This window comes from Hippocampus guttulatus, chromosome 3, assembly GCF_054856545.1.
Source record: "Hippocampus guttulatus isolate MCC_2025c chromosome 3, RoL_Hgut_1.0, whole genome shotgun sequence".
Taxonomy (NCBI): Eukaryota; Metazoa; Chordata; class Actinopteri; order Syngnathiformes; family Syngnathidae; genus Hippocampus; species Hippocampus guttulatus.
In genome coordinates, this window is record NC_141263.1 from 1,977,054 (window position 1) to 2,004,200 (window position 27,147).

The 27,147-nt window shown below is 44.0% G+C and overlaps 3 protein-coding genes across 7 annotated transcripts in view; 1 reads left to right on the plus strand and 2 right to left on the minus strand.

Moving 5' to 3' along the window:
* nadsyn1 (NAD synthetase 1) overlaps positions 1-11,176 on the minus strand; it is a 68,062-nt gene extending 56,886 nt beyond the window's left edge. For 2 of the 5 annotated variants that reach the window (XM_086106196.1, XM_086106194.1), the window contains exon 1: positions 10,937-11,168. In XM_086106196.1, coding sequence (XP_085962322.1) covers positions 10,937-11,021 — 85 coding nt within the window. In that variant the 5' untranslated portion in view covers positions 11,022-11,168. Of the gene's footprint in view, positions 1-10,819; positions 10,856-10,936 lie in introns of all 5 variants that reach the window. The other 3 variants (XM_086106192.1, XM_086106195.1, XM_086106193.1) reach the window with 3 other exon arrangements.
* Positions 8,877-9,897, plus strand: LOC147207086 (uncharacterized). Its single transcript, XM_086106432.1, has 2 exons — positions 8,877-9,734; positions 9,889-9,897. Exons 1-2 carry the CDS (start codon positions 8,877-8,879, stop codon positions 9,895-9,897), a joined length of 867 nt encoding a protein of 288 aa, XP_085962558.1.
* Positions 11,177-12,098: 922 nt separating the features above from the next.
* dok4 (docking protein 4) overlaps positions 12,099-27,147 on the minus strand; it is a 66,257-nt gene continuing 51,208 nt past the window's right edge. The window contains exons 6-8 of the mRNA XM_086107602.1: positions 15,970-16,108; positions 14,725-14,836; positions 12,099-12,306 (exon numbers count right to left, since the gene is read on the minus strand). Of these exons, the coding sequence (XP_085963728.1) occupies positions 12,161-12,306; positions 14,725-14,836; positions 15,970-16,108 (397 nt within the window). The 3' untranslated portion in view covers positions 12,099-12,160. The remainder of the gene's footprint in view (positions 12,307-14,724; positions 14,837-15,969; positions 16,109-27,147) is intronic.

A 27,147-nucleotide genomic window follows, 5' to 3' on the forward strand; every position in this document is an offset into this window, starting at 1 on the left:
AAATGTGTATTTTGGATTGTTTTGTTGGATGCATTCTTTGGTTTATGACAATGTTTGCCTGCGTGTCATACAGTTTTCTTGCTAGTTGCAAGTAACTGTCCCGTTGATCACAGATGTCTGGTAATTCTTGTGCATACTGAAGGATTTTGTTGCCATTTGCATTGCTTCCTTGCTGGATGGTGGCTTGTCATCAGGAGTTGAATCGACGCCTTGTTTTTTAAAGTTTTGTAGATTTGCGTCTTTCCGACTCCAAGTATCTGCTGGATCTTTTTAACTTTGTGTCCAGCCTCGCTCAAACGGATGCATTTCACTCGCTCCGCTCCAGTCGTTACAGTTCTTTTACGTTTCAATGCGATGATCTACACGACGTAAGTGAATAAAGTTAAAATCTTTAGCAATTACAGTAAAACGCACGCCAATAAAAAGTCGCTTACACGCCTTTGTTTCGAATCTGATGAATGAAAACGGCAAAGCGAACACATTTCTTCGGTCATGTCGAGTGGGTGCTGCTTTTAAGCTAGTGCCGCGTTCTCCAGGACGTTAGTGAATAAAGTTAAAATCATTCACAATTACAGTAAAACGCACGGCAATAAAAACTCGTCGTCCTTTAGAATCTGATGATCGAAAAACGCGAAGCGAAAACTTGTTTCAGCGTTGTCTTTTCCGTCGCATCGGGTCGGCGTTGCATGTATTTAAGCTCCCGCGGCATTACACCTCCATCCGGGTTACGGATAGTGGAATTTCCGCTTACGCAAGTTCCGGTAACACGTAATATCGTAGTCAAAATGTTAATGCATAGGTTTTTATTCCGGGTGAAGGATATTCCTTTCCATAGAATTCCAGGGATGGGAATATTTACTGTTGGATTAACCTGGCACTTTAAGAGGGGCGGGGCTGCCACTGACAGGTGACCGTTCGCGTGACGTATAAAAAACAGGATCACATTATGTTACGTTAGTGAATACACTCGCTTCGTCGTCGGCATGGCCCAATGGTAAGCTACGCGTGTGCTTTTCTTTACCAGATACTGTATGTAAAGTTAGCTATAGATTCGATCATGATCGGTTGCTTTGTTTGTCTGCTTTGCGTTGTGTCCGTTGTGCTTTATGTTTGCAATCACAGTTAGTTACCGTTCGCAATCGGCAATTTAGACAGCGTGGGCCAAAGTGTGTCTAGAACAGTGGTGTCTTTATTTAACTCATTTTGCACAGTTGTCATGTTTGTCCAGCTGCAATTTGATGTTTGAACAAAGTGCATTGCGTTGCAGCTGGGCTTAATCATGCCGGCGCTCCACTTCCGGGTTGGACCTTTTGGGACTTGTAGTTCTTTTATTCGAGTCGACCTGATATGTTTGTGATGTATGGTTTCTTACGTTTAAAATAATGACGATAATAATACATGGTGAAATCATGGTTGATTAAAGTACTTATTAAATGTATTGTCAAAATAAAAGTATTAATTAACTCATTGAATACCACCCCTTTTCACTGGAGCAACCCCCTCAATCCCTGACATTTTACTGAATTTTGACTGATTTGCATGGCCCACAGAATTTTCTGTTCTATGGCTATATATACATGCAACCTGTCAAAAGAAAGGTGAGACTCTCTTCTTTCAGCAGAAAAAAAATTGTTTCTAGCTTTCTCCGTTCGTTGGCAATCAGTATTAGAAAACTGCTAAGTTTGATGGAAAAGGCTGATTTTCTGCAGAAATCCAGAGAAAATGAGCTTTTTGTAAAAGCATGCATTTCAAGCATCATTTCAAGTTTTACACTATTTTTTGCTTTTATGGCAGGTCAAATACCTCAATAATGTGTTCCTCCTACAAAAGAACATTACAAATAATGTTTTTGTAGCAAAATAATTTATTTGCACACAACAAAACTAGTGAACTATGAACAAAAGTGCAGCTGTGGAGAAGATGGTTTTTGGCTTCCATCCAGTTTGTCACCACGTTGATTCATCCCACCACGTCCAGATGCACGACCTATAAATTATAGAAACATAAAAAGTTGCAAATATATCTTGCTGCAGAGTGAGGTACAATAATTTTATTTACCTTTCTTTCCACCACCAAAGCGAGGAGTCGTCATCTTTTGGCTTCTGGTTGGACAATCTGTAATTTATTGAAGTATGTACAATTACCACACTTTTATTTTTCAATTTTTTTTATGGTTGCTTTCCACTTACATTTCAACATCTCTCACACACACACATACATGCTCGCACACCGCTATTTACACCATTCATTCCACGTTGCTCAGCATCCAATTTGAAATGAAATGGAATATGAATTTAACACTAGTGGTTTTAGCAGAGCTGAGCGGACCAAATGTGTCCTGTTTTTTTTTGTTTTGTTTTTTTAAAACCTATGGCGACATGCAAGTCAGCACATTTACGGCGCATATTTTCATCCACATCTACGAGACGCATCAACCGTACATAAATGATTAGTGTTACTGGCAACTTCATAGTATAGCGGGGAATGTAAGATAAGATAAGATAAGATATCCTTTATTTGTCCCGCAATGGGGAAATTACAATCAGAATTCAGAAAGGACAAAACGCTGAGTAGGGAGAGGGAAGCGGTACATAAAAGTGACTGAGGAGGCATAGGAAGTGATGAAGTTTTGAATGGGAACTTGCAAGCAAGTCAGCAGTTACCTCCTCGTTCCAGCGGCTCTGGCGAGGACTCTCAGCTGCTTTCCGTTATGTCCGAAGGCACACATTCGTCCGACATATCGGGATCCAAATCGCTCTCCAAATCATCGTTTTCGACGTCGTCTTTACGAGACGATTCCAACGAATCGCTGACGTGTGCCCGGCGTCGGCCATGCGAAGCAATGCAGCCTCTTTGCCGTCATCGCTGGAAGTCGCCGGGGAGACGATTTGTGGGCGATGTGGGGCATCGGGAGGCACAAAATGCTCTGCCAAGCGATGATCGCTAACGTGGAGCAAGTTCATCTTCATCAGATGAACTCGAAACTCGGCGTGAGCTATGCGGGCTGCGTGTAGCACGACATGTTTATGCAGGCCGACGTTCGTTTGACGGGTGCCGCTTTCGATTACGTGACCAAAGCATCATTTTCTCTTCCACACAAACACCATCTCCTTTGTTGTTTTGTTTCGAGAACGCTTTTATACCGAAAAAAAAATCATTTTTAGTTAGTTATTTCCTTTTCTCCATCGTTGCTAGTTGCTAATGTTCCAATCCACTATCCACATACGCCCCTTCTACTACATCTGCGGCGTGATCCTGGTTGATTTTTGCACCACTGCCACCCGATGGCCATTTTTTTGCTATTTAACATTGCCGTCAAGCCTAATCCTGTGGTGAGAAGTTGCATCGGACTCTCTTGCACCCTCCCCCATGAAAACACGTGATTGACGTATTAATACGTCATGGGGAGGGAACGGCTATGCGCTAATTGACGTATTTATACGTCAAAGGGTGGAAATGAGTTAATGTAAATTCTATTTACATATTTACATCGTGATGCATAAAGATAGATGTATTCCTTTTTTACTGCATTTATGTGTGCTTTAGGTTATTACCTGCTTCTGCTACTGCTTCTGATACTGCTACTGCAACTACTTCTGTTTCAACTACTACTACATCTACTTCTGCTGCAAAGTGTCCCAATAAATGTATCAAAAAAGTACAGAAAGAGTGATCCTTCCATGCTGGCCGAGGATCCCTATTCAGAGGGCTGTGAAAAAACGGAATTAACTGAACATTTACTGTATATATATATATATATAGATATAGATAGATATATAGATCCTTCACGCTAATGCCTACCTCATACAACGATGAGAGACAATAAAACGAATGACATGCCGGCTCAGACGTCGCCCGGCCAAACAAGGTCTGCGTCACGTGCTGGGGAACCAGAGCACCTTGATGAAAAATGGGCTACTGGAACAAAGCGGAGATGGGCGAGATGCGATAACATGGCTCTGTTGGAATGCGACTACTCAAGCAACCCTGGTCAGAGGGGTTACATGCAGAGAATGTGGGCTAAATGGTTACTTCGAAACCCGCAGTCACGGTTGACCACGAAACAACTAGTAGCTCAGTGTTCCAACATCCACAAACGGCAACTGCTATCACAACTTGAGATTGATGAGGTACAACGCAGGTTCCATGGTGAAGGGCCCCAGGCTGCCAGATCAGAGGAAGAGGTCATACCAGAGATTGGGAGGCAAGCCCCAATGAATGCAGATGATGAGATTGGGAGGCCAGCCCCAATGAATGTAATGCTGAGCGAGGCAGCAACTGACCTGAAAGCTAAGATCATGGCGAGAATGAAAGCTGGGCAACCTAGAAACCGATTACAACGGCTATGTGAAGTACCACCTGAAAGCCAAATGGAAAGTGTGAATGCAGCACTGAGGGTGATCCCTACCGTAACGATCACGGAAACCAATGAGCTGATATACACTTCAGCATCAGTGATCCTAGAGATGCTTGGCTATAACAGCAACCATGGAAGCCATGAGATACGTTACCCACCATGGAAAAGACAGTTGGAGGCTAAGATCAAGGCGGCTCGGAAAGATGTGAGTCAATTGACGGAGGCCCAGAGAGGTGTGATGAAAAGGCCGATACCCGAGAGGTACATCCAGATGACCATAACTGAAGCACTCGAAACTGCCAAACAAAGGCTCCAAGCCTTGTCCAGCCGCCTAAAGCAGTACACGAAAGAGAATGAGGCCAGACGAATAAACAGGCTGTTTGCAACACAACCTGCGAAAGTGAACGCTCAGTGGCAGGGTCCTAACAACAGAGCTGACCCACCAAGACTGGAAACTGAAAGGTACTGGAAAGGCATATGGGAGAAGGAGGTTGCACATAACAGCAGTGCACAATGGCTGGTGACCCTGACTGAAGAGCACAGCAACCTCCCTGAACAGAACCCAGTTATCATAACAGTGGTAGACATACAGGAAAGAGTCTCAGATATGAAGAACTGGACAGCACCAGGCCCGGACATGGTCCACACCTACTGGCTAAAGAAACTCACAGCACTCCATGAGTGCCTAGCAATACAAATGAACCAGCTGCTGAGGGATGGGACTCACCCAGGATGGCTAACCGAAGGGCGAACGATCCTGATCATGAAGGATCCCTCAAAAAGTGCAGTCCCATCCAACTATCAGCCAATAACCTGTCTCTCCACAACATGGAAGCTCATGTCAGGCATCATTGCGGCTAAGATAAGTGGACACATGGATCAATACATGAGCGAAGCACAGAAGGGCATTGGTAGAGATACCAGAGGAGCCAAACATCAGCTCCTGGTTGACAGAACAGTCGCAAAAGACTGCAGGTCCCGACATACCAACCTGTGCACAGCCTGGATTGATTACAAGAAAGCCTATGACTCAATGCCACATACATGGATCACTGAATGCTTGGAGTTGTATAAGGTGAACAGGACCCTAAGAACCTTCGTTGTGAACTCGATGAGGATGTGGAAAACCACACTTGAAGCCAATGGCAAGCCACTTACCCAACTGTCCATCAAATGTGGCATATACCAAGGTGATGCACTCTCCTCACTGCCGTTCTGCATAGGACTGAACCCCCTAAGCCAAGTAATATCCAAGACAGGCTATGGATACCGCCTCAGAAATGGAGCTATGATCAGTCACCTCCTCTACATGGATGACAAAGTTGTATGCTAAGAGCGAAAGGGACATAGAGTCCCTGATCCACACAACCAGGATCTACAGCAGCGACATCGGGATGCCATTCGGGCTTGAGAAATGTAGTCAGATGTTGACTAAGAGAGGAAAGGTAGTCCGCACTGAAGGGGTCTCACTCCCTGAAGGAACAATAGCAGACATTGAGGACAGCTCCAAGTACCTCGGTAAACCACAAGCCAATGGCAACCTCGAACTGGCAACTAGGAAAGCGGCTACGGCCAAATACCTCCAGCAAGTGAGGCAAGTCCTAAGAAGCCAGCTCAATGGCAAGAGTAAGACCCGGGCAATAAACAGCTATGCCCTCACAGTGATCAGATACCCTGCAGGAATAATAAGGTGGCCAAAGGAAGAGATTCAGACCACGGACGTTAAGACCCGAAAGCTCCTAACCATGCATGGAGGGTTCCATCCCAAATCCAGCACCCTGAGACTGTACGCAAGCCGAAAGGAAGGAGGCCGGGGACTAGTGAGTGTGAGAGCCACTGTCCAGGATGAAACATCCAAGCTCCATGAATACATCAAGGAGAAGGCTCCAACGGATGACGTACTCAGAGAATGTCTCAGACAATGGGGAACAGAGGATGAGGCGCTGGAAGAGGGACCATCATGGGAGTACAAGCCCCTACACGGGATGTACAACCGGACCATAACTCAAGTGGCTGATTTCAAGAAGTCCTATCAGTGGCTAGAGAGGGCTGGCCTGAAGGACAGCACAGAGGCACTCATTCTGGCTGCTCAGGAGCAGGCCCTGACCACCAGAGCCATTGAGGCCCAGACATACCACACCAGACAAGACCCAAGGTGTAGGTTGTGCAAAGAGGCACCTGAGACGATCCAACACATAACTGCAGGGTGTAAAATGCTGGCAGGGAAACCCTACATGGAACGCCATAACCAGGTGGCCTGCAGAGTCTACCGAAACATCTGTGCGGAGTATGGATTGGAAACCCCAAGGTCAAAATGGAAAACACCTCCGAAGGTGGTGGAGAATGACAGAGCGAAGATCCTGTGGGACTTCCAGATCCAGACTGACAAGATGGTAATGGCGAACCAACCAGATATCGTGATCATAGATAAAGGGCAGAGGAAAGCCGTTGTAGTGGGTGTAGCGGTCCCAAGTGATGGAAACATCAGAAAGAAGGAACACGAGAAACTCGAGAAATACCAAGGGCTCAGAGAGGAGCTGGAGAGAGCCTGGAAGGTAAAGGTGACAGTCGTGCCTGTGGTGGTCGGAGCACTTGGGGGAGTGACCCCCAAACTAGATGAGTGGTTGAACAGATCCCGGGAACAACATCGGACATCTCAGTCCAGAAATGTGCAGTGCTGGGAACAGCAAGGATACTGCGCAGAACCCTCAAGCTTCCTGGCCTCTGGTATAGGACAGAGCTGAATGAGGGACGGACACCACCCGAGGGGTGAGACGAGGTTTTTTTAATATATATATCTCAGTGGCGGATGCTGGTCTATCAAAGAGGGGAAGCTCAATTTTGGCCGACATCATAAAATGTGTCCGTTTATTTATACGTGAATTCTACTCTCCGTTCCTTTTCAAGAAAATGATCTGTGACCCTGTCATACCATCAAGGCGTCTTTTCCAGGGACTTAATTTGTGTCCTACAACTACAGGAACTACAATAAACCCACCAGAAATAAAAGATTAATTTGTCGCTCGTTGTTTACAACAAAGAGTGTCGCTAAGATGATTAGGAGAAGTCTCCAGTTCAACTCAGAACAGAATGCGAATTGAAAAATTGCCCACACGGATGGCTACACTAAAAGACCGGTGATTGGCTCATTTCAATGTCAATCAAACTGGCACACAGGCTCAGACAGATCATCCAATCTGATGCAGAAAAGCCTGGCATCCAGTACCCTCCCACTGCCATCCAGTCCCACAGACACCGAGCGTCCATGGGCGGGACAAAAACCAGCCTGTATCCAATGTCTCGTCTCCATTCAACGCATTGGGACAACCTATCTTGAACTCTCGGGACGCTCAGCGTCCACGTTTAAAGCACAGCGAAGCTGCGGGAATGAATGAGAAGGGAATCGCGGCGCAACCAGTAAGAAGAAGCTGATTCGGAAGAGAAGTTGAGCACGTTTTAGCGCATATTTAGTCAATAACATGTACACACAATGAAATTTACATTCATATATTTGATCACTTATTCTTTGACATTTTAGGGGAAGCCGAGCTTCCCTTGCAGTCCGAGAGCAATCGCCACTGATATACATATGTGTGTATATATATATATATATATTTTTTTTTTTCGCAATTACCCACAATGCACTACCGGCGGCCATATTGGAGGGCTGTTTTTAACAAGCCATTCACGAAGTCTATTGTGAATGTTCATTCATCCAAGAATATGCCGCTGACATGTGCTATTGTCAACTGTCACAACCGAGGTGGGAGGGATAAAATGAGTTTTTATCGCATTCCTAGGGTTACGAAAGGCCAAGGAGAGGTGGCAGAAAAGAAAAGTGAGCGACGTAGAAGACAGTGGCTTGCTGGTATCAACCGTTCTGATGTGAAAAATTACGACCAACTTTGTGTGTGTTCTGATCACTTCATATCGGGTATGTAAACAAAACTTCATCATAGTTATAGAGTTAATGTATCAGACAATAATAGATAATAGATAAGTTAACATGAAAAACAAAGAGTGCTCTGGCACGTATTCCGATCGAAATGCATAACGTGCACATGGTACATACACCGTGTACATTGTCATTCTCCTTGTGTCGTGTCATGGCATAGTGCATATTTCCCTATTTCTTATATACTGGTATATGGATAATAGTAGTAGATATTATGTTTATATTATAAATGTGTATTTTTAAATTAATATGATTCTTAGAGTTTAGCACTAGTACTATATAATGCACTACATGAGAAGAAAAATGTAACTAGCCTGGTGTAAGGTATACATTCTAATTAAATGTTATTCCACTGTGAGTAAGCTAAAGCAATCCCTCTTGCTATAAATAGTTAATATTTATATTTGCATTTCAGGAAAGCCTCACTTGGATGATGAAACTGATCCCGATTGGGCACCAAGCAAACTATTAGGGTATGAAACTCCAAGATCACCATCAAAGGCTGCTATCAGACATGAGAGACTTCTAAACAGGAAAGATGCAAGGAAAAAGACTGAAGCCGATATGAGTCTTTTGGAACTCAGCACATACTTGCAAGCTGACAGTATAGCTGATTTACCAGTGGAAACAGAAGAATCATTACCAGAGGAACCTGAGGTGGTAGAGGAATTGTCTGATGCTGAGAAGCTGGATTTGGCAAATGAAGAAATTTCTCATCTGAAGAACGAAAACCAACTATTGACAGAACAAAATGAGTGTTTGAAGAGCATAGTGCATATGATGAAGGCAAACTTGCCAGAGGACTTTGAAAATGACAATGATAAAGTTAAATATTACACCGGGTTACCAAGTTTTATGACACTAATGGCACTGTTCAATCTTTTGGCTCCTGAAATTAGTGAAAATAGACATTCTACTTTGAACAAATTTCAAAAACTCATGATCACCCTGATGAGATTAAGACTTAATATGCCAATTATAGATCTCAGTTACAGGTTTGGAGTTTCAAAAACAACAGTGTCTAAAGCATTCTTGGATACACTGAATCTGATGTATTATGTACTGCAACCTTTAGTGCGATGGCCGGAGCGAGATGAACTTCAGGACACAATGCCTATGGCTTTCCGTAAATACTTTGGTTGCAGAGTTACCTGTATTATTGACTGTTTTGAAATTTTCACCGACAGACCTTCCAACATGACTGCAAGGGCACAAACCTGGTCCAACTACAAGCATCATAATACAGCTAAGTACTTAATAGGGATTACTCCTCAGGGAAGTGTCAGTTTCATCTCAGAAGGCTGGGGTGGAAGAGTGACTGACAAGTACTTGACAGCTAACTGTAAATTTCTGAATAACCTTATAAATGGAGATCTCGTACTAGCAAACAGAGGATTTGACATTCAGGAAGTGGTAGCACCTGTGGGAGCATTAGTTAATTATCCAGCTTTCATGAAAGTGAAAACACAGCTGAGTGCGACTGAAGTTGAATCGACAAGGAAAATAGCCAATGTGGAGTGTCTAATAGGAACTGTGCGACAGAAATTCATGATCCTTGGTGCTATTTGTCCAATAGATTACCTGACTTGAAAAACCTGGTGATGAGTGTACAATTCTGGACACGATTGTCTTTGTGTGTTGTGCCTTGACTAACATGTGTCCATCTGTTGTACCTTTTGATTGAAGCAGGCATAAACATTATTCAATTTGATGTGTAATATGTAACTATCAGTGGTATTGTGATACATATACTGTGGGAAAGTATATTTTACAAAGAACATTCCAGATATGTTTTTGTTATTTATTCTGGAAGAAATAATTTTGTACGAATGAAAATAAAACTAAATCTCATATTCAAGTTATTACTTTATTTTTTCAATCACATCATCACTCCATTCGGATTTCTTAATCTGATAAGGATCCTTGCCAATAACAGCAATTTTTTCGAAATACCGGCTATGTGCTTGCTTATAACATTGGATAAGCAATGTGAATCGTGTGCATTCACAAATCACCAAATTAGTCAGTAAACAACTCTTTCGTGTCTGCGTAGCGAAAAATGCTTGCGCGATCAGCGCTAGCCCTCCAATATGGCGCGCCGCACGGAATTGTGGGATACTGTTACTATTTTTAGCAAAAAGGACGGAACCCTCTGTACACACACACACACACACACACAAAGTACACAATAATGATTCAGTACATTTAAAAGAACTGTCGTGCCCATCATTTCCAAACTGGCCCCAAGGCTTTTATTGATACGTGTGATTCGAACCAACCTTTCCTTCATGTATTTCCGGACACCAAAGGATAATAACAGAGAGGAAATTTCGTTCGCAAAAATTTATATTATTAAATTAATCAACAAATGATCGATAAATAAAATACGAAGATGCCCAATGTGCACATTGGATAGGAATGTGTACAACAAACAAGTAAACATTTTCTGTTAAAAAAAAGTTCAGGAGACATGACCCAAAAAAATACTTCATGTATTAGTTACGCACCGTGATTTTTATTCAGATGTTGTTGTCTTCTGATTGCTGTTTGAGATGATAACGATCGTGATCAAGGCACAACAACAGCCAAGACTTTAGTCATATAAATCTCAAAACGTGACTTACTTTTCAGTATTCTCTCAAAGTTGCCGTCAAACTCCAACGCCCACTGATCCAACGAACACGTTGCAAGAGTGACTTTCCTTCCCATTCTTTTGGTAAGGTAATTCTGCAACGCTACTCCCCTACAATTGAATAATTACCTAATATGTTTCAATGGAATTAGAGATCTGTTTCTTTAGGCCTGTCACCACACGAAGGGCACATTCTCGTCTTTTCGAGCAACATAGGTATCAAAAATAAATACCGCCTAATGCGCTGAGTTGTACGTCATAGGCGTTGCCATTTTGAATGTGGAAAATGGAGCAGCCCGTGGCTTAATTCATTTACTCCGGAGCCCTTCGGGTGGCAGGCAGTGGTGGCTGCTCATCACAACCAAAGAGCGGAAGCTCATTCTTTCCCAACCTACATCATAAATATGTTTCATTTTATGTAAATTCTGCCCTCCATTGCTTGTCAAGAAAATGATCCAGTCAACAGCAGCCTTCATAGTACGTCTTTGCTTACAATTTCCCATAGCCAAGACACTGCGGTCAAACCAGCCTCCACTGGCAAAATTGAAGTCAGGAGAGCCGCCACTGCGATTGTGAATACTGTACTGTGCATTACGGTAATCTGCCGTCATCGAGCGACGTTGGTCACCTTCAAAATAAAAGCTCACATCTCATGTATTCACGTCAGCTGTTTTGATTTTTTTTTAAGTATAAAAATATAAAATAAGTAATTTCTTGGCTGTCGGGCAACGGTAAGTTATAATGGGAATTTGACACCTAACAGTGCTAAAAGTATTGGCTGTTGGGCAATGATAAGTTGTAATGGGGATTTGACACGAACAGTGGTAAAATGTAAGTAACTGTTCGTACCATTGAATGCTGACCAGTTATTTTGCAGATAAGCAACGTTGCCTGATCATGCACTAGACTGCATTCTGTATCGCTGCTCAAAATGCTGATGGTGCCGCACGGCCTGGCCTCAACGGTTAAGGCACGGAGAGAACATGCAAACACCGCACAGGAAGGCCGGAGCTGGAATCGAACCCGATAACTCTGCACTGTGAGGTCGATGCGCGTCCATTAAATTGTGATTCAGAGTGGAGACAAACTCTGACAGTGAGATAACCCGAATTATTTTCAAATGTGAACTTCAAAAGAGATTATTAGTTGACAAAGATACATTTATTGATGCTTTGAGCACATTTGATCATAACAGTCACAACCATGTATGAATGTGTCACTGTCCTGGCAAGGTTGGCTCAAGTCTCTGGCAATGTGAGTTGATATTGGGCTGGGACTTTGCGTGCGCATTTTCAAAGGGCAGAGAAGCATAGTGCTCAGAAGCAAAAGAAGGTGTCAGCAGCAGCTCCTCCGAGGCATTGCCTGCAGATGAAGCACAAACAGGTTTGTTTTTTTTTTTTACAATGCACAGACAGTATATGTAAGGACCAACACTTTGCCAATGAACTCGCACCAAAGACCATTTTCAGTTATAGCTATGCACTGTTATGAACTCATAGTTGATGTTCTTCCATGCTCTCAACCCTAATAATGGATTTCTGAGCGGGTAGGCTTCAAAGCAGTATGTATTTCAACCTATCGGTGTTCTTGCACCCCTTTATGAAAGTCAGTATTGATTTGGTCAAGTATTGGTGCACACTGGAATAGAAGTTATAGGAAATGACGTGCATAAAACAAAGAAAGTGGGCTGATGCTGTTTAAAGACTCAATCTGAACCTCTCTTTTTTTATTTTGATAAAGGCCCTTCTCAAATAAGGATTATTTTAAAGATGGACAGAGAGGAAGGCTTGCCTAATGTTTAAGGGTAGCTCATCCCAAAGAAAGGAACCGGCAACAGAAAAACGTGGACCCCCTCTCAACCTCTATTTAGACACAATCCCATTTCTTCCTCTGAACTCGAAATCTTTTTCACTCCCCTCCCCCTAACTCTTCTCCGGGGAGGCAACCACAAACACATAAGGGGTGCTATTGGGATTTCCTGCAAGGGTCAATCCAAGCAGTGCTTTAAGTTGCTTTTAAATGCTCGCTATAGACGGGTTTGGCCTTTTCTGCATCTCCCACATACATTGACTGCAGACATATTGAAAGATTCACCCCACGAACAGTGTAATTTGCCACTAGTCATGCCTTGGCCGTAATTGTCATTGTTGGCTGGAATCGTTTTCTTTAAGCTTCCGAAAATCATTACAAACCAAGGATTTGATGCCCACCCAATAGAAAAGAGATTGATCATGTGGGAGCTCACTGTTGCTATGGTTGCAAGTCACAAACTAAATAAATATCATTTGCCAATGCAGGGTTTAAACATTGCTTGAAAACATGATTTTATTCTTTGGCTTTGGACTCAGCATGAGACTCTACAGGTTTTATTGTATTTACTGTTTATTTGGTGTTAATAATTGGTTTTAACTGTCTTTGTTTTATATCAGACTTTTACTTTAAATACAGCGCTTTGTATCCAGCTGTAATTATCTCTAAAGTGTTCTATAAAGTGTTGAGTTGCTATCCTGTCCTGTGCCTCAAATAAACAATCAACAACAAAAAAAGTTGTTGGAACCAGTGCTACTAGGTGAAAAATATTTTTAGAGTCTAATACACATTGTGTTGTGACTCAACAAAATTAGATGGCTTGACTTATGAGTTGTTTAACCCAAGTGACGACTTGACTCAACTTGAAATTTTGAGGAGATTAGATTTGGCTCAACAGTAACTTGGGACTTGCTTGAAACTTATGAAGCTTAAGACTCAACTACGACACACCAATGATTACTTAAAGGATATAGAGCAAAAATAACATTAACTGTTCAAAATCAAACTATAACTAAAACTCTCACATTCACCTGCCAGAAAACCTTCACGCAGACACAAACCTCGCTCACACGCCACACTTGGGTGGGTTGTCTTCGAGTACTCCACTCACAGTCCAAAAGTATAGAGGTTAACTGGAGACCGAACGTGAGTTTTGTCTGTATGTTTCAGTCCTGTAATTGGCTGGCAATTTGGCTGAACTATGACACGGTATAGACCAGGGGTGGGCAATTAATTTCCCGGGGGGGTCAAATGAGAAGCAGAAAATATTGTGGAGGGCCAAAAGTTAGAAATAGAAATAGAAAATAAAGAAGATAGCACAATGTCTTTGTATGCCAGTAATAATGTAACATTCTCCTCCACCATCACACTCAGCACCGGTTCTCCTCAAGGATGTGTACTGAGCACCCTGTTGTTCACGCTCTACACATTTGATTGCTCTCCGACTCTTATTAGCGGTCCAGTTTGCGGAAAGTTTTTAACATGATAACAATCAAACCATTCTAGGAAATGTTCATTTACTCGAGCCACAAGCAATTCACTCTGAGCATGGAAATTGCCAGAATCGGACTGAGTAAGAATCGCTTCCTTGTTTTCAAAGTCTCGTAGATTTGAGTCTTTCCGACTCCAGGCGTCTCCTGAATGTTTCGTACTTTGTTACCCGCTTCGTTTAATCAGATACATATCACTTTCCCTTCCATGGTCATTACTCTCTCCCTCTTTCTTCGTCTTCCCCTCCCTCCCTGTGCTCTGCAACTTGAAGTAACTGTGCCACCTGGTGTTGAAATACCTGTCATTACAAGTCCAAACGAAATGAATGCAATCAAACCTTAATTGTGCACCAATCTTCGGCGGGCCAGATTAAAAAGACCAACGGACCGGATCCGGCCCGCGGGCCGTAGTTTGCCCACCCCTGGTATAGACAATGTGGAGATGGATGGAGAGATGCATGAAGGATGGTGTGTGGCCTACCGGAGTCCATGCTGAGCTGGGTTCCAGTAATGTGGTGCCAGTAGGCTGATCTGGGCAGTATGGCAGTCGGGGTAGATGGGTAGGAATTAGATTCTGAACCTCGAAACATCAACTGGAAATAAAACAGACAACATTGTAAAATGTTCATTCATTCACAAACCATTAGGAAAAAATACTGTGTGACATTTAACACTAAAAAGGGCGTCTCCAGGTTTAAATGAAAAAATTGATATTTTTTCCCAGAAATGGTCGAATAGGAAGAATTTAAGTTCTGAAATTTAACCAATAAATGGTGCAATCTGTTAGTCTCATTGATGGTAACATTAAAACGAGCGGAAAATGTGCGGAAAAAGCTAAACAGAACAATCAAACTCGTTTCTTCCTCGGTCCTTTCGAGACACTTCCAGAATTTTCACTCTATATTGTCCACGCAAATTCATTCATTCATTTTCCGAACCACTTTATCCTAACTAGGGTCGCGGGGGGTGCTGGAGCCTATCCCAGCTGCCTTCGGGCAGTAGGCTGAACCGGTTGCCAGCCAATCGCAAGGCACACAGAAACAAACAACCATTCGCACTCACACTCACACTCACACCTAGGGACAATTTGGAGTGTCCAATCAGCCTGCCATGCCTGTTTTTGGAATGTGGGAGGAAACCGGAGGACCCGGAGAAGACCCACGCAGGCATGGGGAGAACATGCAAACTCCACACAGGAAGGACCGAGCTGGAATTGAACCCGGTACCTCTGCACTGTGAAGCCGACGTGCTCACCACTCGACTACCGGGCCGCCATGTCCACGCAAATCTAGCCCGAAATGTTTTTACTTTATTAAATTACCCTTCTTCTTCAAGAGATACACTGTATTTGTCTCAACTCTGTGTGCAAAACATTGCTGTTCTTGTTGTGTTGCAACCCACATTATGCGATTCCTGCAGAGCTGAAGAATTTGTATCTTACTTGCCTTCACTTTTTGCCAATTTATTACTGTATTGTATATTTTATATGTTCAAGAAACAATAAAAAAACAAAAAAAAACCTAATCTGTTGGCTCCCCATCCGTGACCAATATTTTTGACCATTGAGTACTCTTTTGTCCATGTGCTGGGGAAACAAATGGTTGTTGTCTGAAATAGCTGTTGTCCATCATGGAATTGTACATACACTGTGGCTTCAGCCATTGGTAGCGTTCTAAAGCCTAAATTGGGGCATAAAAACAATCATCGTCATAGCAAGGGATCTCACTCTGTTTTTTCTCTCCACATCCAGTAGAACCTTCTTGTGCTGCTCAGCAATTGCCAGTGTGGATGAGTGAACCCTTTGATATATCTGCTCTCCTTCTCTGGTCTGGAACGTGTAGAGACCTTCACCGCTGTCACACAGCCTATTGAAAAAAGAAGGAAGTGATATAGAAATATGTGGAAGAAACTGGACCCACTGCATTATCCATCCATCCATCCATTTTCTAATCCACCTATCCTCACGAGGGTTGCGGGTGTGCTGTAACGTATCCCAGAAAGTCCTCAGACAGTAGACGGGGTACACCCTGAACTGGTTGCCAGCCAAACGCAGGGCACACACAGACAAACAACCATTCGCGCTCACAATTACTCCTAGGGACAATTTAGAATGTCCAATCAACCTGCCGTGCATGTTTTTGGAATGTAGGAAGAAACTGGAGTACCCGGCGAAAGCCCACACAGGCACGGGGAGAACATGCAAACTCGACACAGGAAGGCCAGAGCTGGCACAAAATACAATCCCGAGATCCTCGGTTAGCCAATACATCCCAAGACTTAAGAAAATCACATAAGAAAGCTGATGATAAAAGATACGATGTTAGGCGGCCCGGTGACCCAGTGGTTCGCGTGTCGACCTCACAGTGCAGGTACCGGGTTCGCGACCCTTGTGAGGATAATCTGATCGGAAGATGAATGAATGAATAATGTTCAAATAATAATACGAAGTTTTGAACTGAGATATGGGGCTGAGAATGGCCTGGACCGTCCCTGGGATGGAACGGTCCAGGCCATTCTGGGGACAGAGAATGGGGAACGAAAGGTTTTTTAAAAAGGATAAATGAAGCAAGGATGGAAGTGGGTTTTCGTCCATCCCCATAATTGTCCCTAACTGGGTCAAGTACTGACAGACCATTTCACAAACCACTGACAGAAACACGGCCAGCCTGTCTGGCCAGTCAGTCTGGTGACCAACAGTGGTTGTGTTTGCAGCTAAATGATATCTTGACACTTACAGTTGTAAACAATTCGATCCCTCCGGATAAGAAAGCTCTGTGTGTGTGTGTGTGTGTGTGTGTGTGTGTGTGTGCGTGTGTGTTTATTCAGCTCCATCTGCTTATTGAGTGATGCGTGTGCCATACTACTTATGTTTTCGACGCCGACACAAGGCGACCAAAAATTCATTTCAATGTACCGGTACTCAGGCGAAATGGGCTCAGGAAAAAAATTGCCTTGAAGTGCTTCAAATGCGCCACTGGTCACCCCACCACACGTACTGCACAAGTTTCATTTCATTCGGACAAAACACTAAGAAACGGGGCCTAATTAGAGTTGGCGCCCGTTTTTTTTTTTGGGTCACCCTATATATATGGAGAGAGCCTGGAAGGTAAAGGTGATAGTCATGCCTGTGGTGGTCGGAGCACTCGGGGCAGTGACCCCCAAACTGGATGAGTGGTTGCAACAGATCCCGGGAACAACATCGGACATCTCAGTCCAGAAATGTGCAGTGCTGGGAACAGCAAGGATACTGCGCAGAACCCTCAAGCTTCCTGGCCTCTGGTAGAGGACCCGAGCTGAATGAGGGACGGACACCACCCGAGGTGGGGTGAGACGAGGAATTGTGTGTATATATATACACCAGTTGGTAAGGCATCGGTTTAGCATACGGGAGACGGTGGTTCGAATCCCGCTTGGGGCAAAAAAAATGAGCACATAACACCATCCAGTGTGGTTCCTTGGGCAAGATCCTTCACGCTAATGCCTACCTCGTACAATGATGAGAGACAATAAAACGAATGACATGCCGGCTCAGACGTCGCCCAGCCAAACAAGGTCTGCGTCAGGTGCTGGGGAAGCAGAGCACCTTGATGAAAAACGGGCTACTGGAACAAAGCGGAGATGGGCGAGATATGACTGCTGTCACAACTTGACATTGATGAGGTACAACGCAGGTTCCATGGTGAAGGGCCCCAGGCTGTCAGATCAGAGGAGGAGGTCATACCAGAGATTGGGAGGCAAGCCCCAATGAATGCAGATGATGAGATTGGGAGGCCAGCCCCAATGAATGAAATGCTGAGCGAGGCAGCAACTTACCTGAAAGCTAAGATCATGGCGAGAATGAAAGCTGGGCAACCTAGAAACCGATTACAACGGCTATGTGAAGTACCACCTGAAAGCCAAATGGAAAGTGTGAATGCAGCACTGAGGGTGATCCCTTCCGTAACGATCACGGAAACCAATGAGCTGATATACACTTCAGCATCAGTGATCCTAGAGATGCTTGGCTATAACAGCAACCTTGGAAGCCATGAGATACGTTACCCACCATGGAAAAGACGGTTGGAGGCTAAGATCAAGGCGGCTCGGAAAGATGTGAGTCAATTGACGGAAGCCCAGAGAGGTGTGATGAAAAGGCCGATACCCAAGAGGTACATCCAGATGACCATACCTGAAGCACTCGAAACTGCCAAACAAAGGCTCCAAGCCTTGTCCAGCCGCCTAAAGCGGTACACGAAAGAGAATGAGGCCAGACGAATAAACGGGCTGTTCGCAACACAACCTGCGAAAGTGTACGCTCAGTGGCAGGGTCCTAACAACAGAGCTGACCCACCAAGACTGGAAACTGAAAGGTACTGGAAAGGCATATGGGAGAAGGAGGTTGCACATAACAGCAGTGCACAATTGCTGGTGACCCTGAGAGAGGAGCACAGCAACCTTCCTGAACAGAACCCAGCTACCATAACAGTGGCAGACATACAGGAAAAAGTCTCAGATATGAAGAACTGGACAGCACCAGGCCCGGACATGGTCCACACTAGTGATGGGTCCATGAGGCCTCATGAGGCGTGTCGACACAATGACACACTGTGTTGATACTGTACTGATACTGTGTCGCTGACCACTGCCACCTGCTGGACCTTCAAAATCCCTGCAGCCAACCCACTTGACAGACTGAACAAACTGATTTGATGATGACGTGTATACAATGCACAACCTCACTCTACCCACAATAGCCACAAGCGCCATTGTTTATGTTGTTGTTTATGCTGTTTATATTGTTTATATTGCCTATACTGTTCAGATTACATGCCTTTTTTATACAGTGTAGCTGCTATCCTTTCTTAGCTGTGTGTGTTTAATGCACAGCATATTTGCATGCATGTATGCACTGAGGATTGAGAGGAAGAAATTTCATCTATGCTGCATGTCATACATAAAGCATATTTGACAATAAAGATGACATTGACCCTTGACAATATCATTCACATCCATGCATTCATATTGTATCATTCAATGTGTTTCAATAATGTGAAAATCATGTGAATGAGGATGCTTGTGGGCTTTGTCTTCACAAATTTTGATTTAGAAAAATAAGATGCTCCAGTGTTTTAAATTTCAGTCTGTTGCGTTTAATGCATGCTATTTCCCCTGTTGTGGAGAACACACACACACAATGGAATAAGACATGTCAAAAATCCGAGAGGCACTTGGAGAGACAAGGAGATTTTAATAAATACCTTATTCTCCAAAAGGAGATCAAAATGGCTCTACAAGGCTGACAATTTGTATTTGTCCAGAAGCTGCTCCATAATATGCACGTACTGTAGCAACGTCACTCGAGTGAAGCGCGTCTCAGCAGTCGATAGTCTGCTGCTCTCTGCTGTGAGCCTGTGAGCGCGAGCACGTACTCGCGGCGCCGACCCAACCCACGCCACATATTATGCTTTGAACTACGACAACAGCTAAACTAGCCTAGCCAATGTAATGATGGTCAGCAGACAAGGTTTACGTTTTATGTGACTTTTAATAGCAACGTGGCAGAGTCATCAAACGTGCGGTGTGCTCACTCGCAGTCACTTTCTGGAACTCCCCCTTATAAGCGGGACCTCTCAATCAACTGGAGTATGACGTACAGTACAAACGTCCATAAAGCACTTCTCATATAATAATAGCCTAATATATGACAGCCGACATGACGCTCGAAGTCAGACTGACACATTTTTTCTGATAATCAGTGTGTTTTCCGTATTGCCCAAATATATATTTTTATTCGAGCGAGGGTGAAGTCTGGCTTTTTTTTTTTTTAATCTTTATTGAACAAATCAGAATACAATTCTCAGCAAACAGAAAGGGTCTGGCTTATTTCGGCAATCGGCATCGTGTCGCCAGACGCACTTCCTTAGGATACACTGTGCGGGCTTTTACTGCGTCAACGCTCCCTGCACTGAGTCGACGCCCCCACTGTGCAGTTCACGTGTCAATTAGCAGCCTGGACTGTGTCAACGCAGCCGATGTGTCAATTAGCAGCCTGGACTGTGTCAACGCAGCCGATGTGTCAATTAGCAGCCTGGACTGTGTCAACGCAGCCGATGCAGTCTAAACTGCGCCGGTGCAGTTCACGTGTCAATCACGTGACGTAATGAAGCAGCACATGCACCGACACGTGGTTTGCTCTGTGAGCCCGGCGCATGCGTCAACGCATCGGTGTCGCTGGACCCATCACTAGTCCACACCTACTGGCTAAAGAAACTCACAGCACTCCATGAGCGCCTAGCAGCACAAATGAACCAGCTGCTCAGGGATGGGACTCACCCGGGATGGCTAACCGAAGGGCGAACGATCCTGATCATGAAGGATCCCTCCAAGGGTGCAGTCCCATCCAACTATCGGCCAATAACCTGTCCCTCCACAATATGGAAGCTCATGTCAGGCATCATCACTGGACCATAACTGAAGTGGCTGATCTTAAGAAGTCCTATCAGTGGCTAGAGAGGGCTGGCCTGAAGGACAGCACAGAGGCACTCATTCTGGCTGCTCAGGAGCAGGCCCTGACCACCAGTGTTGTGTCCAAGGACCGGCAACCCGAGGCCAAGGCCAAGGGCTTGACTCCGAGGCCAAGGCCAAGGAATTGGAAAATTTTCCGAGGCAAGGCCAAGGCCAAGGACTTGAGAAATTTTCCGAGGCCAAGGCCAAGGACCAAGGACTGATTTTGAAACTGAGGCCTAGCCAAGGACATGTATAAAAAAATGCTATCATACCACTTGGCAGGTATTCATGATTTGCAACACCCCTCCATCATAACCCCTTGCACTCCCTAACGCTTGAATGAAGTGATTTTATTCAAAGAGTAGAACAGTCAGGGTACGTGTTATTTATACAGAGAAAAACAAAAATAAAAGCATATGATATACATTTATGAATTAATGTTTTAGTGCAGTAGTTTCTTAATATGAAGTAAATCAACACTCAACAGGCATGACATGGCACGGAAGACAAGTTGAGAAATGACTTTGCATAGAAGTTAATCACTGAGTGCAGAAAAAGCGGTAATCTCTGCAGTGATAATTTTACAGTTTACCGGCAGCGAGTCCCAAGGACTCGCTGATCAGAAAAGTATGAGTCCCATTATGCATTGAGAGAGTCCCACGTTTCGAATTCTGAAAGGGCCTACTTATTCAATTGCATATGATAATAACACAAACAACTAAAGGGGTGTTCACACGGCACACATTTGCTCCGGCGCTGCACCGATGTATTTTGTTGCGATATATTTTGCACCGCAGCAAAATGTGTGGAGCGTTCACACGTACAAAGCCGCTGAGCGTGTCAGCACCGGCACAGGGTTGGTGCAGCCCCACTTGCGTTCACACGGCAGTTTCTGTAGCGGAGCAAAACGACAGAAAACAAATGATCTGTCGTGTTGGTTCTTTTTAAAACGTATACACAACTCAAGCAACTACTGGACAGGCGCATCCTTCTCCTTCTCGGTCTCCGTGCCTTCTGCTCGAGAGTGACCAGACCCGAAAACGTAAATCAACGATGACTTCAATGACACTCAGAAAAGCAAACACGTAATGCGCCAAACAGAAAATCAAGAGAGGAAATCACAAAATAAATGATATGGGTGGCGGGGGGTTGTGAACACACAACAAAGGAACAAACTACACAAACAACTCCGAGACAGTCCAGTCTCCTACAAAAGGAAAGATGTTACCAGCCAAGTCTTGTGTCATTATTAAACAAACACATGACGGAAGTCCGACAGAGCACGAAAGCAACGCATTCTCACCGTACGTACTCTTCACAAGCATTTGCTCTGGAGCAAATTTAACCAAGTTGCGTTCACACGTGCAAATTTACATCGGTGCTGCTTCGCAAACGAGCATTTGCTCCGGAGCAAATTTTTAAACCACCTCCCTGAGGTGGATCAAATTTGGTCCGGTGTAAGCTGTTTTCCGAGGCTATGCCGGAGCTACCGTATTTTCACGACTATAAGGCGCCATTAAAAGGCTTAAATTTTCTCCAAAATGGACAGGACGCCTTATGATGCGGAGCGTCTTGTGTATGCGCTGAGTTCCAAAACCTGACTGACAGCCGACACGCTGTTTATATAGAGAAAAGGCGGAAGTGACTGTGGACAGGCATGCGGCAAAGAAGTCGGACAATCAGTGAAGGGTGGGCGTGTATATATACATATATGGAGAGAGAGAGACAAAAGGCAGACGTGAGTGAGGACAGGCATGCGGCGAAGAAGTCCGCCAATGAGTGAAGGGTGGTCGTGTAAGTGGACGCTAAAGGGATGCCCCTAGCAGGTACCAACACCTGTATAGAGTGTGGCTATGTGCATTGTTGCAAAACAACTTCGGTTTTGGTTTCTAAGAACCCCCGAAAATAAATTCTACAAAGAGACACGCCTACGAAGCTCAGTTCAAACTTCAAGCCATCGGTTATGCTTTTGGCATGCGTGCCCATCTCACAGCAGCGGTGAAAAACCAAGTCAAGCAAATGAACTCTGAGCTTGCCGTTATTCCCGGAGGCTTGACTAAAGAACTCCAACCGCTGGACATCGGCATCAACCGGGCGTTCAAAGTAAAGTTGCGAGCGACATGGGAACAATGGATGATCGATGGCAAACACAACTTTACAAAGAGTGAGAGGCAGCGCTGGGCGAGTTACGCCACAATTTGCAAATGGATTGTGGCTGCTTGGACGAACGTGTCTGCTTGCACTGTTGTTCGAGTTTTTGGCAAAGCCGGCATCATTTCTGTGGAGCCACATGGCAATGAGAGTGACTGACAACGAGAGGGAACACGGCGTTTTTGATGGATTACCGGTACTTGCACAATTGTTCAATTCTGATACAGAGGATGAGGACTTTGATGGATTTCTGGGTGATGATTGATCGAAAAACGTGAGTACATTGTACGATGGCTAAATAAAATACAACGGAACTCAGTTTTGCTTCCGTTGCCTTTTTAAAAACGTGTTTTTAGCTTGTATCTGTATGTCTTGGCATGCTACCGTATGCTACAAGCTAACGTGTTTTTAGCGTGCGCGCATGCATGCCGTATGTTTTACCACTGTAAAACTGCGGCCAATAATACAGTGCATTTTGTCCATGTGTCAAATACAGAAATAGCACCCATTAATGAGACTGCGCCCAACAATACGGTGCGCCGAATGGTCATGAAAATATGGTAATTTGCACGTGTGAACGCTCTACTGGGGCAGCCCCGGCGTAGCACCGGACCAAATCTTGCCGTGTGAACACCCCTATATACATACAATTATAAACAAATGCTGCAAAAATTTAAATAATTCAGTCGCAGGCCTGAGGATTTCGGAAATTCATGGTAACCGTTTTTCGGTTCCGTCGGATTACCCAATGGGAAACCATGGTAACTAATGTTGGGTTCCGTAAACGTTAATCATGGGAACCCATTTTTCTATTTTGACTGATATTCATCATCAAGAAATCTGACACTCAAAAGTATAATGTTTCAAGGGTAAATGTTTGAAAACGATGCATTAACAATGAACATTACATCAGTAGCTGTGTACTCCACGTTTATTCCAAAAAATAAATGGATCAAAAACTGGTGTACTCATGTGGCATCATCAGAGTATTTTTTCCAATCTCACACTGCAAAGATTAATTGACTGGTAATCATTAATACAGGTAAGTATTGATGTGGCTTGACATCCTCTTCCCAAGACGATGCATGTGTAATCTACTATCAATTTGACGAAATAATTTAACACACGTCATCATGAGTTCTACCAAGAGTTAACATTAGCATTACTACACCTTGTGACAAATGTTTTATTCATAAAGTTACCATGCTACAACCAGTAAATTATAGAATAACCAATCCTGTTTCGTAATATTTTTCATAACGATTAGCCTACAAATCTAATGACCAACTTGCCTCGTAATCGTGCCTCTCGTCGTATCTTGCTCTCGTGTTCTGTGCATACATTCCAGGTGAGTTTAGTGATACACCCTTTGGACGATTCATACGAAAAATCAGACTGGCATTTCTATTTCTTAAATGTCGTAATTAGTAGACCTTTGTGAGTTTTTTTTCGCCGCCATCTCAAACTTTCATCTGCGCGATTCCTCAGTTTGCGGACTAAAATAGCAACCCGCATGCGCACATAACGTTATCTGTTGCATCCCCCCCCCCCCCCCCCCAACACTGAAAACAAAACAAAACGAAAGTAAATACAGGCACAGTGAAATCGCGTTGATCACACAGTCAACTCGTGTGCGGTGACTTTATGGTCAAACTATTTTTCGGTACCGTTAAAATGACGCCACGGAAACGACACGCTACCGGTAACGACACGCAACCGGTAACGATTGTTACCGTGAAATCCTCAGGCTTGCCGTAGTTTTTTTTTGTTTGTTTATTTGTTTTGACTGAGAAATTTCCTTGCGTCCCAAAAACGCACATTATTTGGAACTGTGCGTCCCGTGGGAAAATTATGTTTAGGACGCGGGACGCAGATGTAATGAGATAGCTGATCTCTAAACACTCTCTGAGTACTACTATTATTACCACTACCACTAATACTACATTAATTAATACCTTCAACTTCACAATAATTATAAATAATTAAATCAACCATGATTTTAAACTATGTATTATCAATATTCATTATTCCAAACATGAGAAAGCATTCAGCAAACATAACTGGAATCGAGCAAAAGGACTCCAAATCCCAACGGCCAAACGCGGAAGTGAAGTAATTTGCATTACAGCTGGAGACATTATTAACTCCAGCTGTAACGCAAATTACTTGGTTCAAACAAACATTCTAGTGCCACAGCACAAACGTGACGACTGTGCAAAAATAACTAAATAAAAGACACCACTGTTACAGAAAGGCTTTACACGCTATTTAAACTGCCGATCGCGAACGGAACGAACCGTGATTGAAACTAACTGTGATGCCGCTCTTTACACGTTGTACTGACTGTCAGTGGCAGCCCCGCCCCTCTTAAAGCGACAGATAAAGTCATCAACGTGGGTTTCCCTGAATGGATTTGTTTGATTTCTTTAGGATTTTTGCGATCCTCTGGCCCACTTTATACCTGTGGACGAAGGATTAGAAGCTCTCATCCTTCGTTGTGTCAGAGGACTGGCAACCCGAAGCCAAGGACTTGACTTCAAGGCCAAGGCCAAGGACCAAGGACTTGACACCGAGGCCAAGGCCGAGGACCAAGGACCGCCCTTCGGTCCTCGAGCCGGTCCTCGAGGCCAAGGACCGGCTCGAGGAACACATCACTGCTGACCACCAGAGCCATTGAGGCCCAGACATACCACACCAGACAAGACCCAAGGTGTAGGTTGTGCAAAGAGGCACCTGAGACGATCCAACACATAACTGCAGGGTGTAAGATGCTGGCAAGGAAAGCCTACATGGAACGCCATAACCAGGTGGCTGGCATAGTCTACCGAAACATCTGTGCGGAGTATGGACTGGAAACCCCAAGGTCAAAATGGGAAACACCTCCGAAGGTGGTGGAGAATGACAGAGCGAAGATCCTGTGGGACTTCCAGATCCAGACTGACAAGATGGTAATGGCGAACCAACCAGATATCGTGATCATAGATAAAGGGCAGAGGAAAGCCGTTGTAGTGGATGTAGCGGTCCCAAGTGATGGAAACATCAGAAAGAAGGAACACGAGAAACTCGAGAAATACCAAGGGCTCAGAGAGGAGATGGAGAGAGCCTGGAAGGTAAAGGTGACAGTCGTGCATGTGGTGGTCGGAGCACTCGGGGCAGTGACCCCCAAACTAGATGAGTGGTTGCAACAGATCCCGGGAACAACATCGGACATCTCAGTCCAGAAATGTGCAGTGCTGGGAACAGCAAGGATACTTCGCAGAACCCTCAAGCTTCCTGGCCTCTGGTAGAGGACCCGAGCTGAATGAGGGACGGACACCACCCGAGGGGTGAGACGAGGATTTTTTTTTATACTGTATATATGTGTGTGTGTGTATAAATATATTAGAGCTGTCAAACGATTAAAATATTTCATCTAATTAAAAATGCAACTGTCATAATTAACTCAAATAAACTAAAAATTAATCGTGACTACTCACGCATTTTTTATCGTTCATTTTTTTGTCCTATTTTCCCCCCATTTTAATGCTCTCATCAACATGGAATCATGAATCAGTTTTCTATGTGCAAAATGCAAATATTTACTGAAATATGAATTTCGATTTTCAATTTTACATGAACATTTTTCACTTGGAGCAGTTATTCACACATAATCTCTCACACAATATTATTGTCCATCAACAAAAGTGAAAACAATATTTTGTCACACAACAGCTGCTTTAACAGCTCATTTTATGGAATCAAAACAGAGCAATATAACATTATAAAGTGCACATCGAAGGTAAACTAGTACTCAGCCTATCGTGGATTTAAGCCATGGTTGCATACTTCGTTTTTCTCAAGTTTGCTTTGAACACAGCAGTCAGGCTATGTTGATTGTGTTGGTCCTTCTTGCGCGGAAGTCTTTCTACGGTTTTGTTGAGACATCATTTCGGATGACTACACTTGGTTCGATGACAACACCGGAGACGTTTCATTTTCAGTGTGGTCGCTACCACTGCACCGCTAAACTCTCGACGTGCATCAGCGCACAGTCGCTGTCAGACGAACACAGAGAAGCTCCACCCGCTTTATTTATATGGACACAGAACACTGTAACCTTCCACACAAAATAGTTCCAAACAAGTAACAATCGCGTCAGTGGCATACATCGAACTCAACGTAATGCCTGCTCTTTATTCACCACACAAAATAGTTCCAAACAAGTAACAATCGCATCAGTGGCATACAGTACATCGAACTCAACGTAATGCCTGCTCTTTATTCACCA